This window comes from Embiotoca jacksoni, unplaced genomic scaffold, assembly GCF_022577435.1.
Source record: "Embiotoca jacksoni isolate LCO1_2020_lvr unplaced genomic scaffold, fEmbJac1.0.p SCAF_8, whole genome shotgun sequence".
NCBI classification, from domain to species: Eukaryota; Metazoa; Chordata; class Actinopteri; family Embiotocidae; genus Embiotoca; species Embiotoca jacksoni.
The window spans coordinates 19,819,517-19,836,147 of NW_027185436.1; the positions used below are offsets into that span (position 1 = coordinate 19,819,517).

Here is a 16,631-nt window from a genome sequence, read left to right on the forward strand (position 1 = left end):
GAGGACACCAACTTTGTAGACAAACTTTTAACAAGATGTTGACTTCAATTATAATTCAGCTGTATTTAGTTCTCTTGTTTACTTGATTTACCACCACAACTATCCAATCAAAACAAGCAGAATCATCATTAAATAAGCAGTTAACTTGGCTTCCTAAAGTCTATAGTCATACTTCTATCCATGAATAACACCTTAACTTAGTTAGATTTACTACCACTAGGAATAAATAATAATATAAAAAAAAAAATCCAAAGCCAAATTCCAACGACAGATTCTACTGTTTTGCAAAATAGCACCAAAAAAAAAAAAGCTTTTTCATGCAGAACCTCTTTGAATGGAGATGTGAAGGCAGACTCTGCATTGGGAGCCTTTGCTTCTTCTTTTTTATTTTAAATAATTACTATGCCAACCCTGTTAAAAGTTCTGCCCTCTAAGAAACTTATTAGTAAAATGAAGAGATTATGCGGTTTTCTGAATAAGGTTGCCAGAGTAGTATTTGCAATTAAGTATTGCCTCTATTCCCCCTCTTCATGCATGGATTAAAAGGACGGACTCGTGTGAGCACATAAAAAAGCTTGATGGAAGGGCACTTGTTTGAAAAGTTGGTTTGAGCAAACAGAAAGATGCAGACGGCTCCGTGTGCCCACAAAGGGTGACCGTTTTCAATTTGTCTTATGGCGAAGCAAACAAGTGACAAAGCCAAACACAGCAGCACATTGTACGTTATGTAAGTGTGTGTGCTGTGTGTGGGGTGGGAGAGATGGGTGCGGGTGCGTACTAGTTGTTTCTGCTTTCATTTTCATAAATAGTCAATTTAAAATTAAAAAAAAAACATTTAAAGTCTAAAATTCCCTTTTTGTTTTTGATCGTTTGAACTCTGTTTTAAAACCAGATGAGTACAGGCTGGCCCTCCTGCCCTCAAGGAGACCAGGGGCAAAAGTTATTGCTGATAGTCCACCGAACCACACTTCTAGCAGCTCTTATTAATTCAACATACACCTTTTGAAGATGGGATAATGCCGCAGGCACGGTGCTGACTCTGCCTATTGAAGGTGTCAGCTGCAGGTCAATGCCTCAACTGTTAGCGGTTAGACTGTTGCATTCATTTACTGGCTGCTTTGCAATACATTGAAAAAAAGCATTACACAAAAAAAAGGCAATGAAAATTTTTTTTTTGTCAGGAGGTAAACACAGGTGAGAGGATCAGACTCAGATTTCACTTCATCTACTCCCAATATTCTGACTCAGAGCTTGAATTTACAATACATTGATCCACTGATATTCCTGAGAAAAGCCACTCTCCTCACTGCGAGATATGAAAACAAAGATTATTTGTTTGACCATGTTTGTACACTGAGATCGAAGTTTTAAAACCTTTACATCATGATTCTTTTAATGGTTTCTTTAATAATTAAACTCTCTAATTAAAGGAGCAGTGCACAGGATTTAGTGACATCTAGTGGTGAGGTTGCAGATTGCAATCAATTAAACATCCCGCGCATTACTATCCTCTTCTAAGCATGTAGGAGAATCTACCATGGTTGAAAATTCACAAATAACGTGGAAGGTCTCTCTGGAGCCAGTATTTGGTTTGTCCCTTGTGGGCTACTGTAGAAACAGGCTGATGCAACATAGCGTACTCCATGGAAGAGGACCCGCTCTCTGTGTAAATTTGGACAGCTCATTCTAATTGAATTGAATTTGAATTTTGAATATTGCATTGCATTTCTGTCAGTAGTCCCCCCCTAAATCCTACAGACTGAACCTCTGACCTTTTACATACATTTATTGTTTTGATATAATCAACCATGTCGACACAAAATGTCTGATTTCATGATACCAAAGCACAACTCATTCATTTACGTTTTATCTTCATTTTCCAGACGGATAACACTTGTTACATTATGCTTCTTTTGAAAGGAAGATGTGTTTCATCAGCCCAGATATCGTCAAGCAATAAAAGATGTGGAACCATCTCACAAAAATCGAAATGCTCAGTGAGCCAAACATGCAATTTAGATTGCACTCTCCTCATTGACTTGCAAGTTAAAATGTTTTATTGTACACGTTAAAAAAATGCAATAAACCGATACATGTACATCATAGAAAAAAATAATAAAAATACAGATATTTTTGCTATATACATTTTACATAGTTTTAGTAGAATTTTACGAGAACCTTTACTTGTTGTTTACAATAGCAGTGTTGTGCCACAGTGCATCATGCAAGTGAATCAGCTGTACATTTATGTTTGTCCAAGGTAGAATTTGAGGTAAGATTTTAGTCAGTATTCATATCTGTACATTCTCAAGTTAAATATTGCCCCTTTTGTCACTTGCATACTTTACATAGAATATTGTTTACAAGGTGTTTGACACTTAAAGTCTGCAGTTTCACACTGATAATAAAAATCGGTTAGGCATGTGGTTAGCTCCTACACGGGGTATCCGTATCTATGGTCATATTTGAGGGGAGCAAGTCTGTCCCCTGCAGAGGTTGGCCCTGTGTCGATGTGGCCTGATTCACTGACACTTGGCAGGTGGTTCCTCACAGAGCTGTAATTCACCCCGGGGTGAGAGCGGTATCCCAGCACCGAGTGGAGGCTCGATTGTCTGCTGGAGTGTCTGCTGGAGTGTATGCTGGAAGGTCTGCTCTCGGGGGCCTGGACGTCCTCTCTGAAAGCACACCATTAAACAAGTCTCAATTAGATGATCTTCTGGTCCAGATGCTTGAAATAATCTCCAGGTCTGACACAATACCTGATTTCATTTGCAGCCTCCTTCTCATAGCGACGCTTGTGGCAGCAACAGATCAGGAGCCAGATGAGAAACAGGAGGAGGAGCAGCAGCAGCAGTGCACCTATCACTGCACCGACTATGACACCCACTTTATTGGTTGCTGGAAAAGAGGACATGGTGCTTGGAGATCAAACAAGCACAGCTCTTCTTTTTTTACAGTCATTAACTCCAGCTTCAACAAGAGGTTTACAAGTGATTTTGATTTTAAGATTGCTGGAGCAGAATAAAAAGGTACCTTGAGGATAAAAGTGTTCTTAAGAGTAAAATTAGATGATGATATCATAGACTTACGGTTGTATGCATGCAGTGCATATTTACACTGGGTTTTGCCCACAGTATTTTTTGCTTCACACACGTAACTTCCAGTGTTGCTGTCTGTATGGTTTCTTATCAAAAGCTCTCCACTCTGTGGATCTTAATGACAGAAGAGAACATTCAGTACAGACACGCTGCATTACCTGTACAAATACACCAACAATGCAGATCTCCTCAGAGGAAGGCCTTTTATATTATGTTCCTTACCTTGGGTTGCAGTGGATGGCATTGCACCTCCGCTCTCTCTCCTCCACACGTAACTGAGAGGAATGGATCCCTGAGAGGATTTACAGCGCAGGGAGATTGTGCCTCCTTTTTCCTCGCTGCCTTCAACCCAACACTTTGGCACTGATGGAGGAACTTGTGAATGAAAATAAATAAACACATGGCAAAAGAAACAACAGTTTTAGTAAAATGCTTTGATACATGGATGGTCAAATATGTGAGAAGTGACAATCTGGGTATGGCTGCAGAGAGAAGGTGAGGTTATCTACGCAGACAGGAGGAGCATTTACATTCCACGTGTGAATAGGAGCAACATTTAAAAGGAAGAATAAGAGCGCTGAGAAAACGAACAGGTAAAACCGGTAAAAAGGAATTCTTCCTCACCCATCACCAACAGAGTGACTTTTCTCATGTCAACCCCCGGTGACTTCTTTACTTTGCACTGGTATGTGGCCTTGTCTGAGAGCTTCAAGTCGGAGATGGAGATGGTGGCGTCTCCCTGCTTGGGGTCTGTTATGAATTTGAGCCTTTTGGAGAGGCTGTGGTCGTAGTAGTGCGTCTGGCCTCCTGAATACGCCAAGATCTGAGATGCAAAGATTGCATTGAGTGAGGACATTTCTAGACAGCCTGGTTTTCCCACAAATATGCTAAGTACATGCTAAAGGGGCCTGTCCAACCCAGACAGATTTTCCTATGTCATTCCTCTCTGTCAGTTGTCAGTAAACACACTCCACATACCAGTTTGTCTTTCAGTGTCATGTCCGGGCTCACGTTGGACCACTCAATATCCAGCTCTCCTGTGTCTTGGGGGCCGGGGCTGTAGGTGCATCCTAGATTGACCTCCTCCCCCTGGGCCTTCTGAATGGTCTGTGGACCCGAGGATGTCACCTGCATCGCCTCTGTCACATGGAACAGGGCCAAAATATTCTAGTCAGATTTGTCTAATTCATAAAATACACTTCATCCTCCCCTGCAATTTTTTTTTTTAATTTTTTTTAATTTTTTTTAAAATTTTTTTTATAATAATCTATCCAGGCTAAATGATAAACAGAGAAAAAAATAAAACAGAATAAAACTAATTTCACTCTCATGCATTCATTTTTTTTTCTCCCACTTAATGGCATTCAAGCTCTGGGCTTGTGCTCATAAGCAGTCTCGGGGTGGAGAAGGAGTGCTGATGTGAGACTAATTGGCCTCTTAAGTCAAACTGAAGAGTTGAGGTTTTGGAGTTCAAATAAAAGAAAAAAGAGGATATTTGTGCAAAATTGACTTGCATATGAATTAAAAACTCTGGGGTCTCATTAATTGTCAGAAATATATTGGTAATTGATGACGAAAACTGAGTAGATATACAAACATGCACAATTCACAAGTGGCAGTTAAAAGCCATCTCGGAGTTGACACACAACCCAATGAGTCACTGTTTATGGCCATGGATTTTAATCATTGCTGATAGCCTGACGTGTGCAGAAAGAACTCAGTGACGATATTGTGTGTCAACACAGTTCAAAAGATGCAAGTTATTTATCTCGGTAATGTTAAACTCTCAGAAAATGTCTTCTCACCATTTTGATGTTTCACTGAACACCCAAACGGAGCACAAATCAAATCAGCCTCTCTTTTGACAACACTCGTCGTTAAACCCACTAAAGCACTTTAATGGCACTGCAGCTAAACAAAAGTATGTCAGAGGTATTTATGAAAGCGTGTAAATGGCAGATGTGATGAAGGGAGCCTGAAAAATGCTCAAATTAGTCATTCAAATGTTTACACTGTGAAAGCACCCTCTGGGCAAAACACTGTGATCTAAGGAAAATGTGTTTTCCATGTGAAGAGGCAGCTAAGCTAACTTGCCAGTTTGCTCAGGCACTATGGTTTATACAGACAGCTGCAAATATTCAAATCCTGTGCACCTTTCTCATGGACCCAGACAATATGCTTGGATATCACTGTCCTCTCAATGTACTGCGGGGAAGTCACACTGGAACTTAAAGAATCAATCAAACACCGAGCAGTCAGCTGATGATGGTCCAATGTCAGGATTTTGGGGCTTGGAGGTTTTTTGTGGAACATGATAAGAGCTTTGCAGGTTATGTGTGCTGTTCACTTGCTACACGTGATTTAATTTTACCACTATTTTTATGCTGTTAGTATATTAAAATAGACAACTTGGATGAGGGCCCGGGACTAATTTCTCCCTCAGGGACAATAAAGTCTCTCAGGGTCAGACTTTTGCAAATACAGAGAGCAGTTTGATACTTAGCAACAGCAAAAGAGGTATGAATGCTATGCAGGGTACTTGTCAGCCACTCACATTATATGAACATGGTTCACTGAATGTCAGCAATTGAATTCATCCAGTCAGCTCATCAAATCTAAGGATATGTCACTGGCCAGGCTATTGTGTGAATTACTGGTACAATAAAAAAAATAAAAAAATAAAAGTTTTTAAAACCAACCTCTTGTTCAGATTTGAACATTTACAGTTTTCTTTGAAAAGGGCAGCCAACAGTCCAAAAATGAGAAATCAAAGACACGTCAAATGTGATATTTGCTTTGGTCTAACTTATCAAAATCCTAAAACACATCCTGTAAGTATAAAGTCAGACTCACCTGTCCTCAGCTGGATCATAATTAGGAACAGCACCGCCACCTTTAGCCTCATGTTTGTGAATGCAGGGCCCTTATAATCCTGAAAGCAGATGCAACATTAAGTTAAGAAAATATTCTGAGAATGTAATTTCTGTCAGTGTCTGCTATCTTTGTATGCGTCATTAATTCAGTTTCATGAAAATGGAAAGATCTCTACTGTATGACTGTCATCCGCCTTTCTAATGCAGTTGCTTATCTTAAACAAGACATTCATCTCAGTATTTTACAGAGCAGAAACAAGTCTAGAACAAGCTATTACTTAGTAGAAGGCAGAACAATTGTGTATTTAAGTAAGCTAAGAACAAGAAGTTCTTGTCCAATAAAGGCATAAAGAGAAAAACATAATGACATACCTGAAAGTGAAGGAGTCCAAAGTAAAAGTATGTCCTTCGAGGTCTGTGTGTCAATACTGGTGTAGTTTGCTTATTTTGTTCTCAGGTGAAACTCCTCAGCAGTAACTGTGGCCCCACCCTCACTGTCCATAGTACATCTGTTGGCCACTCCTAGAATCTGGCACATGTCAAACCTCCTTCTGGCTGATTATATTTCTCAAAATTCTTTTTTTTTTTTTTTTTACTTTTGGAAATGTCCTAATTTGATTGAAATGATAATGAAAAAAGGATATTAAGAAGAATGTTGAGGTTTTGTTAATGATAATGTCAGTTTGTTTTCTAATTGTAGGTCTGTGGACAGCTGACGTCAGAGATTAATGATTACACAGCCAGTGCTGAGTAATTCAACAACTATGTTGCTGTGCTGCTTTTTGTGCATGTTAACTTATCTATCATCTGTTATTCAATAATAATGTATATCCCTCCTGTTGTTCTAGGGTCAAAATGACCTGCAGCTGTGTTCAACCAAGTTCTATTTTATTTTTTATATTTTTTGGGATCATTGGTGACTATAAAAATAAAAATATAAAAATAAAATAAAATAAAATAGAACTTGGTTGAACACAGCTACGTGTCATTTTGACTCTAGGACAACGGGAGGGATATAATACCCCCCTGTAGTTAATTAGGCCTCACTATAATGGGGTTTCTGTATAAAGTGGTTTGTCCACAGTGATTTCTCACAGTAATACATTTTGTTGTTTTCAAATTTGAATGGGCTGACAAATTGTTCTTACATTTTCTCAAACCTTTGTGCTACACACCCTCCTGACACACCCATGGAAACACACTCATTGTTGTTGTTGCTGACAGGCAGACTACACACAATATTTTAATGTATACCGCCGTGCCAACAATTTGGAAGAAGTTTGAACTACAGAAGAAGAAGAATTTAAAGTATGCTTACTGATACTGTCAGTATTTGTTTTGTAGTTGCAGATCTAGATACTGAGTTCTATGATGTTGCTCAACATTTCTATCGTATGTCTTTCTATTATAATGCAGATCATAACCCCCTGTGTGCAACCAAGCCTCAGTATAACACTAGTCATTTCTCAAAATAATACTTTTTTAAAAATTTGATTTCTTTTATTTATTCTTTTTAAAAAAAATTATTATTAATATTCTTTTTGTTGTTCTTGTGGGTTACATGACTGCAATGTAACTCCTTCAAATGTGAATGGGCCAACAAATTGTTCCTAAATTTCTCCCAACCATTGTGTGACACACCCTCCTGACACACCCATGAAAACACACTCACAGACAGATGAGACTTTTTTTTTTTTTTTTTCTTTTTACCTCAATGTCATCGAAGCTGCTGCTATTGTTGTTCAGGCTGTAAATAAAGCCTTTGTTAGATGTTTGAGCATAATGTAAAACTCTTTTCAGCAATGAAATTACCTAAATGGAAAGTTTTGATTCGGAGTAAAGCAGCTCCATTTGATTGTGGTGTGTATCATCTGTTTGAACGCATAAAATCTGACTGTAGGTGATGATCCAAAAATGAACATATAGGACACTCTCAATGATGTTATCGGGGTGAGGTTATTCAGTATTGATTGGATGAGAGTGTACAGTGTAGGCTCTCATATGACCACAGAGTGTGACGTTAGCCATTAGGAAACGTAAGTGCTGGGTTAATGCAATCCTGCCAATAATGTTCATTAAGGAGATGAAGAAATTAGTAACGCTCAGTATAAAACATGATCATAGAGCAAATTTGAAGTCAGCTCCACCCTCTCCTCCTCTGTGGCCCGCTGTGTGTTTGCAAGCTGTATACCTGAACTTCATGCGGCGTGTGTGAGTGACACCACACCCATAAATCTGTGCCTGAAAGTGTGCATGAGTGATCCTGCAAATGTCAGGGTTTGTATTGGGCTGTGCGGTATGGCTGCTTTACTAGCAGGTGGTTAATTGCCCCACTTCCTCCCCCCGGTGTAAGAGGAGGCTCGGGCACTGGAGCGCTGAGCTGAACAGACTGTGTGACAGGACGAGGCGGGACAAAAACAGACAGTACTGGGGCACTGCACAAGACCACCATTAACATTGCTGGAGAGAGTGTGGACAAGCATGATGAATACATTTGCGACCGCTGACCTGAATGTTCTGAACTGGTTGTATTCACAGCACCCTTTTTGTCGCCCAATGCTTTCTTAATTATCCCACTGAACTTGGATGAAAAGTAGCCAAACTCTGGCTTTGTGTTTAGAGCCAAGACTTTCCTCAACCCACATCTATCTTCCTAGATTTGGCAAAGGTAGTCTAATCACACCACAGGGTAGCGAGCAAACCACCTTGACAGATGTCCAAATTACAAGTAAACAGCATAGCAGGAGAGGCAAACAAATGACCAAAGCAAGGAGGGGAGAGGCTTCAGAAAGTCCGGGCTTGCCAGCAGCCATACTGAAATAGCACGGCAGCGTGACTCACGGTGTGTCAATGTCAGAGAGCCAGTTAGGCACATATATTCGTCTTTTTAAGGTGGAACGCCACTGGGACGAGGATGGTGCTTCTTGCAGGGGGAAGCAGTCACTCAGCCACTCAAAGAGCTACGTGAGTGGAATACGGCCGGCACACTCTCTGGACCACACACACTTTCCTCATGACCCCCTGAATCTCTGCAATTAAACGTCCACTCTGACAGTGAAATTGATTTTTTTGTCTCTTTTACAACAATTGGTCATTATTCACAGATGTCCTGCCCATCATAAACATATACTGTGCCTCCAGGGTGTTGTTAGTTAGACTGTGCAATAATTGGCACAGAGGAAGCATCGTTTTAAGTGTTTCCAGTTGTCATCCTATAAGGACTGTTGTCTTGTTATACCGTGAGACTGCATGGTTACTCCCTCTGTGCAAGCACAGCCCATTTTTAGCTGCTCCTGCCCTGCATGCTTTCCATGTGCCATGCTGCACAATAAATAACAAAGAGGTGAATGCAAGGGTTCCTCTGAGCCTCTGTGATTCTTTATCTCAGTAAGTAACCCACTAAGGAAAGGGCACTTCTACTATCAAAGCATGCTTGATGCTGGACACAGTGGGATGAAATCTCATTGGTTGCCTACAATGCTTTCATCCTCCAGTATTAATGATATTGAAGCTTGTGCAGCTAGAGACAGCAACATCATAGTTTTATTCTTATATGTCCATTATTGAAAGACGATATAAAAGAGAAAGCAGATGAGGGCGAAAGAGAAAAAGATCAACTTCAACATGAAAATACAGCGTGCCTGAAATATTGTGAAAGTTAGGTAGGGTTTCTATTATTATTATTATTATTATTATTAATTAGGCACCGGACACAACTAGAGAGTCTTCCAGTCAATCACGTCCACAGTGAATCTCTGTCTGCATGTGCGCAATTATGCAGCTTGTATCACCAGCAAAGAGAACATCTAACCAATATTGTGAGCCAAAACCTTATCCTGTCCGTGCAGACACAATAGTTCCCGGGAAATTAAATTATACAGGTGTAGTTAAATCCATGTGAAACAAGAAAAGCCTTTACGGACCTGCTTTATTTTTTTACAGTAGACTACGCCACTCCACTCGGGCCTAGTTAAATTGCTAACCTCTGAACATCAAAAGACAGGACTCCATAAAGGAATACCACGTATAAAATGAGAAAGTGAACGGGAATTTATCGTGTATTTACTGCTCCATCCTTCCCTCGGTTCACAAGCTGCCCACCCACATCTACCCCGGCACACACACACACACACACACACACACACACAAACACATATGCACAAACACACACAGCCTCCAGAAATATGAGCATATACGGTGGACTCCATAATCCAATAAGTTGTGCTTCTTGTGCTAAATCCAGTGAAGTCTGGCACACACAGAGAGAGTCCATGGAGAGTATGGTCCCTTAAGCCCCGCTTGCAGGAGTGGGATGGAAACTGTAGACTCTGATAAGGAACTTCAGATCTCTCTCCCCTTCTCTCCTACTACGATGGCTCATATTTCCCCATATACACATTGGGGAATTATGGTATAATGATGTAATTTAATGCTGACTTTTTTATTATTATTATTATTATTATTATTATTATTTCCTAGCAAATATACTTTAAGAGAAATATTCCTGAAGCCTGATCCACCAACTGTGTTGTGGAAAAAAGATGGGAAGCAGCCTGATGCTGTGCTTTATTGTCTGTTGTATCCTCAGTCAATGAAAAGCAATCATTTATTTGGAAAGGAAATTATGTCTGTGGAACTGAAGCTTACTTTAATGGGTTCGCATATATGCATTGCTTTGCTCTAAAGTGACATAAGTATTCATACACTGATGGAAATCGACACACTAACAATTTGTGGTGTAAAGTTTGTCCTTCTTCGCTGTCAGAGCAACAAATTAATGAAGTTTGATTTGTTCAGTGCGAGGCAGTAATAAAAGCATGATGCTCTCACACAGCAATTACATAAGCACCCATGCTTCTGTTACACAAATTAAAAGGAAACTCCGCTGTTGTTATCTACAAAAGTGCTGCTCTTGAACGAATACTAACTTAATTGAAGTCCAAGCTTTACCTTAAACTAGTTCTAGCCGATTGTAATCACTTGGTGGACCAAACTATTCCTTTTATGCTTCAGTTTGTCTGCAGAACAAATAAGACATGAAGTTTTTATCTGAGTGCTGTTTGTTTCCAGCCTCTCTGCGAAGCTATAGGCTCATCAGCTGCTGGCTGTGGATCACAAGATGGAAAATTTACTTACTGATTTTATCCTTTTCAACTAACACTCAGCAGTAAAGCAAAAAAACACGTTTCCCTAAATGTGTCTCTTATTTTATATGTGCAGCATTTTACCTTTATTTGACAATGTACAGAGAGACAGTAAATAAATTTACTTACTGATTGTATCCTTTTCAACTAACACTCAACAGTAAAGCAAAAAAACGCATGTTTCCCTAAATGTGTCTCTTATTTTATATGTGCAGCATTTTACCTTTATTTGACAATGTACAGAGAGACAATAAATATGGGCAAAGAGAGGAGGGTATGATCTGAAGCAAAGGTTTAATTGTGGTGTGCTTTAACCATTTGGCCACCTGCTTAAACCTGCATTTAAGGATATTTTGACCTTATTAAATTAACATGTTGACTGCACTCCTAAGTAATTGTTGTTGTTTTTTCTTGCACTTTATTACAAACGTATCAATTTCTCATAGCAACTGCTGTACTTGATGTCTTGTTTGTGTTTAGATGATGAAAAGACTGCACTGAGTTACAGTTGCTGCAATAACAGCCAATTTAAATGGCTATAACCTCCTGCACTTGCTCAGGTAGCAGTTTTGTTTTAGAGGACATAACTGAGCACAGCTGTTGTGGCTGAAACAGGTGTAGAGAGAGTGAACCAAAACTGTAAAGCTGCACTTCATAAAATGAAAACAATGAGTGTAAGGATGCTTACAATGCTCTGGAAAGTGCTGTGAACTACAGAGTCTAATGATAATCCTGTGTGAGTTTGTTACACAGAAAGTGACCTTTTAAATTATATATAGTCATTTACTCAGTTGCTATTATAAAATAGTGATTGGAGAAGCTTTGATTTATTAACAACTCCGGCCTTAAATCTTAATCTGAACTAAACCTATATCAGTATCTAACTTTAAATCAAATTGCCGCCCATAAACCGGCTTGTTAAAGATGAAAGGACAGGCCAGGTGACATTACAAAATGACCTCACATAATACTCTAAAGGTTTAAAACATTTCCCTCACACATACTGTACACACACCCACCAGGCTATCCAGATGAATGGGTGGCGTGGGTGGATCGCCCGGTCTGAACTAAGCCGCCCAGAGAAAAAGAGTGTTGACACCAGCCTTGCTTTATTCCACTTAAGACACATATTGCCAAATATTGCACAATTCAATAAGGATTAGGTGGTCGGGATCATCTTGTCACAGCAGTTTTTATGATGATTTAGAGACAAGTGTTCAGGTTATCAATAAGTGACAAACAACACAGCTTTCAGCAGTTTTTGCAAAATCTCCATCAAAGTGTTCGGTTGTTCTTAAAAATCCCTAAAAATAAAATGCTGACACAAAAAAACAGGAATTCATCCATTAATACTTCACTGATATTGAAAAAAAATATCAGAACATATAACATTTCGATTTTTCTCTTTCTTGTCGTTTACATTAGGCTGTAAAAAATGTTTTGGTAGCTCTCTGGATTTGGACATGAGTCAAAATACTGTAAGTAAACGAGGCTGTGGTGAGAATTCATGGTCTCATTTGTTATGTCCGCAGTTGAAACATTGTTGCAGCGAAGTTCAATATCCAGACTGTGGATGTGCGATAAGATGCTGTATGCTTGAGCAGCTGCATGGGTCACTCCTCATCAAGATGTTTAATGAGTGTTTTAATGATTCACTGCGCAAATGAGCTGAGAGGATTGGATACGTTTATAGACGTAGAGAAATCTGCAGTTGTTTGTATCTGTAGTGATACACAGGCTATCTTATTGATACATCTTTGATACTTAAACTACTGTTATGCATTTCATAAATTATGATCTTGGCAGTTATAGACTTAATGCCATGACTATTGCTATATTGTTCCATATATAATGTTCCATTTCTTACAGATAATTAACACGTGCCACTCGCCAAATGCAAAAGACTTCTCTTGCAAATGAAACTATATTGGCTTATTTGATTTAATTGTGTGCATATTGCTGGAGACATGCTCTTTAATCAGGACTCTGTAAACACCAGCATGGTTTATGCAGGTGACATATCTCCTGGCATCTAAATGGAAAGTTTGAAGAAGAAGTCAAGTAATATTCTATATTATTCTTGCTGTTAAGAAACCTCATTAAAGGACCAAAGAGTTCCTTCAAACAAGTATTATCCGTGCAGACAAAGTCCCATGGAGGTTTGTCCTCTGAACACACTCATGAGCCACATTGTTGCGCTGGGTGACATGTTCCTCTATTATAATAAACATGAGTACTGCAGATTATTTAGAGTCAGCCCTAGAAATACTGTCCTGCCACAGAGCTCTAAATCAGCAGCAAAAACAAAAAAACAGTAATGTTTAATAGGATTTACAATGCCTGTATTTACAATATGGCAATGTCTGGTGGTTTGTTTGTCTAACAACTACTGGGGGGATGGTAGTATCTTTAATGGTCCACAGAGGACTCCTAATGACGCCTTATTTGTCTTTGCAGCAGCAACACGCAGTTGACATTTGCATTTTTCAGTGAAATGTCTCAAAACGTATCGCTATAAAATCGGGTCGTCTTCAGGATGAACTACATTGACTTTCTATCCCGCAACATTAAGGTCCAAATTTCATTTTGCCCAATATTTTGGTCCGTGACTAAATTCCTGCAAAACTACTTTTCCATCAGCCTCAGGTCTGCATTGTGTTTACTTCAAGAACAAAAGTATAGAAGACCACTGAACTGTTCCTGAGAACTGTCTGAAGAAATATTTACAGAAAACTGCTGCAAATATGCAGATAATTGCACAATTATAATAATACATATTAATAATAATAATGTATTAATTTATTACATGAGCATGTTTTATTTATTGGCATATTGCTTTTGCAATTCAAATGCACATACTCGATGTCATGTAGATGTCTGTATAACTCCTTGGAACTCCCAAACACCACAGTTGTCCTTGGAGGTTAAAGCCACAGACAACACACTTTCCAACAAAGACCAAATAAAAACTCTACTCTATCTCATGTTAACAGAGACATGTGTGCATGCATTTTCCACGAATGGATTAAAAATAAAACAAATATAAATCTGTTTGAAATGTGTAAATGTGTCTCTGGTCTAACCAGGAAAAGCAATTTGCTATGACAACATTCGTTGCACATGGCTGCTCAGATTATCATACCATTATAGAGATGACTACATTGAGAACAGGGGTCATGAATATTACAGCAATATACTTTAATAAACATATTTACATATTGCATAAGATATTAAAATGGTAATCATGCTAATTATGCTGAATTAAAATAATTCAATAGATACCCAACAGAGATGAATGATATTATTTCAAGAGCAATCAGGGCACTGAAGCCCACAAAAAAAAGTCTCATCAGCTCGTCGCTAATGAATTAATTCACTGTTTGTAGCTGCAGTAATCACTACACGCGTGGCGATCAGCAGAAACTCACTTTGGTCTCAGAAGCACAATGTCAAACGTGTTTTGTAGTCGTGGAGTCATTCATAAAGGCCACAAATTATAGATTAGACAGGAAACACAGAGCAATCATTACGGCACAAGTAGTGCCTCATTGAAGTGGATGCAAATGTTGCATTGACTTATGGGGAAGTATTCTGCAGGATGAGTGGCATTACTTACTGTGGCATGAAACACATTGGAAAAAATAAATCATTGTTATCAATGAATGTCTCTCAGTAAAAGACTCGTCTTTATGTACCTGTTAAAAAGATCAATATTTGAAGCGCGTCCTGCTTTTACAGAGAAATCCAACAAGAACAGGCAATTTAAATCATCTCTGAGGAGGCGGGTATGTGACAACAATTTATCTGTGATAAATGGAGTCCAGTGGTCGTTGATTGGACTGTCACAACTAAGACTTCAATCATATAAATACAAGACTGCACTGTTTGTCAACTGAAATTATTTGTCAACAAGTGAGAGTTTTACTGTCCCATTGGTCACAATCAGCAATGCATTGTTGATGGTTTCATGGAAGATGGAGTTATGACCAAGAGATTTGATGCCCGGAACCCCTCAAAAAAAGTCACATCACAAAGCAGGATTATGATGGCATTTCTTTCCATTATAGCACACATTAACTTCTGCTGATGGATCTTTGCTCTAATTAGCAAACAAGCTCTGCTGCAAAGGCGGTTCTATTATTTATGCCACAGTGTCAGCCATGCCAGGCCGATGCTGATGTTGTCACAGCTCTCCGGTTGCCAATAGAGGTCAATAGACGCCACAGATTACTTAACAGCACATTATAAACAAGTAGAGAAGAATCTGCTGCAGTGGCATCAAAGAGGGCCCTGAGAGAAAAAGAAATCCCAGCTGATGTACGGTTCAAGTTGTTAAAGGAAGTCAAACCTCTGTAATACAAAAGCAACCCACCGCCCATTCATTTCTATATAAACTTGGTTTTTTTCTGCCCTTTAAGCACCTTCACTGTGGAGCCTCTGTGGAAATAAAGATGGGTTTGGTACGTTTTATCTTTATTAGTGTGTTTCAGAGTGCCATGGTACTGTAGGCCTCTGCTGCTCTAATGCTTCCATCATTCAAGCAATAGCAGAGTAGCCCACAGCAACAGGCCTGAGGGACTTCTGTCAAAGGACTCCCTACACAGTAAAAAAACTTAATAAGACCAATATTTTACAGCCTTTAAAAATGGCAGTGTTTGTGGTTTTGCTGTAACATGAAGTATGTCCATATCAATGCATTTGGAGGTGTAAATATGGCCTGTTTTGTCTCAATTTGAATGTATTGTTTAATCACTAATTTGCTTCCACATGATCAGTCAGACTGCATTAAATTCCAGATCCTCTCCAGTTACAATAACAGTAAGAAATAAGGGGGAATCTGTAAAGGATGTTTACCTGGTTCACGTGTATTATTTATTATTGTCACTTTATTTTGTTCCAGTTTCGTCAAGTCAGCTTTTATGTCAGTCACACAAGACAGCTGTCAAATCACAGCTGTCTTGAAATGGAGAGTTGAAATCGTGTAGATGGTGTGCGTGTGTGTGTGCGAGAGAGAGAGAGAGAGAGAGAGAGAGAGAGAGAGAGAGAGAGAGAGAGAGAGAGAGAGAGAGAGAGAGAGAGAGAGAGAGAGAGAGAGAGAGAGAGAGAGAGAAAGAGAGAGAGAGAGAAAGAGAGAGAGAGAGAAAGGCTACCATAAACTGAATTTCTTTCACAAATCTGAATGACTGTTCTTTTCTCTCTAAAGCGGATCCTCCATGGATGCTGCTACGGTGTTATTATTTTATTTTATTATATTTTATTTTAGGTAATGCAGCCATTCTTTATTACTCAGGAAACAACAATATGACAAGGCACATTGCTTATAAATTGTATACATTTAATTGTGGTTTGCTTTTGGTTGCTATCCTTGGTGTGGGGAGGAGAGTGGTCGAAGAATAGGGGGAAATAAATCACTGAAACAACAAGGTGGAATCTCAAAAGAATGCACTATATTACTGTTACATCATACAGTCTGTGTGTAGAGCATGTTAGATACAAGATAATTTAATACAAATTTA

General features: G+C 39.0%; 1 protein-coding gene across 1 annotated transcript; it reads right to left on the reverse strand.

Annotated features, from left to right (window-relative positions):
- Positions 1–2,039: 2,039 nt before the first annotated feature.
- On the reverse strand, positions 2,040–6,433 carry vsig8b (V-set and immunoglobulin domain containing 8b). Its single transcript, XM_069138328.1, has 8 exons — positions 6,344–6,433; positions 5,952–6,030; positions 4,077–4,237; positions 3,723–3,921; positions 3,321–3,473; positions 3,090–3,212; positions 2,760–2,898; positions 2,040–2,675 (listed from the first exon to the last, which is right to left on the reverse strand). Exons 2-8 carry the CDS (start codon positions 6,001–6,003, stop codon positions 2,435–2,437), a joined length of 1,068 nt encoding a protein of 355 aa, XP_068994429.1. The 5' UTR covers positions 6,004–6,030; positions 6,344–6,433; the 3' UTR covers positions 2,040–2,434.
- Between the last annotated feature and the right edge of the window lie 10,198 nt (positions 6,434–16,631).

What these genes read in the sequence shown, in the direction of transcription:
- vsig8b (XM_069138328.1), bottom strand. Translation starts at nt 6,003, where the DNA reads ATGAGGCTAAAGGTGGCGGTGCTGTTCCTAATTATGATCCAGCTGAGG. An exon ending in AGTCACTCTGTTGGTGATGG is followed by an intron (nt 3,474 to 3,722) that starts GTGAGGAAGAAT and finishes TTCATTCACAAG; the next exon opens with TTCCTCCATCAGTGCCAAAG. An exon ending in GCCATCCACTGCAACCCAAG is followed by an intron (nt 3,213 to 3,320) that starts GTAAGGAACATA and finishes TCTGTCATTAAG; the next exon opens with ATCCACAGAGTGGAGAGCTT.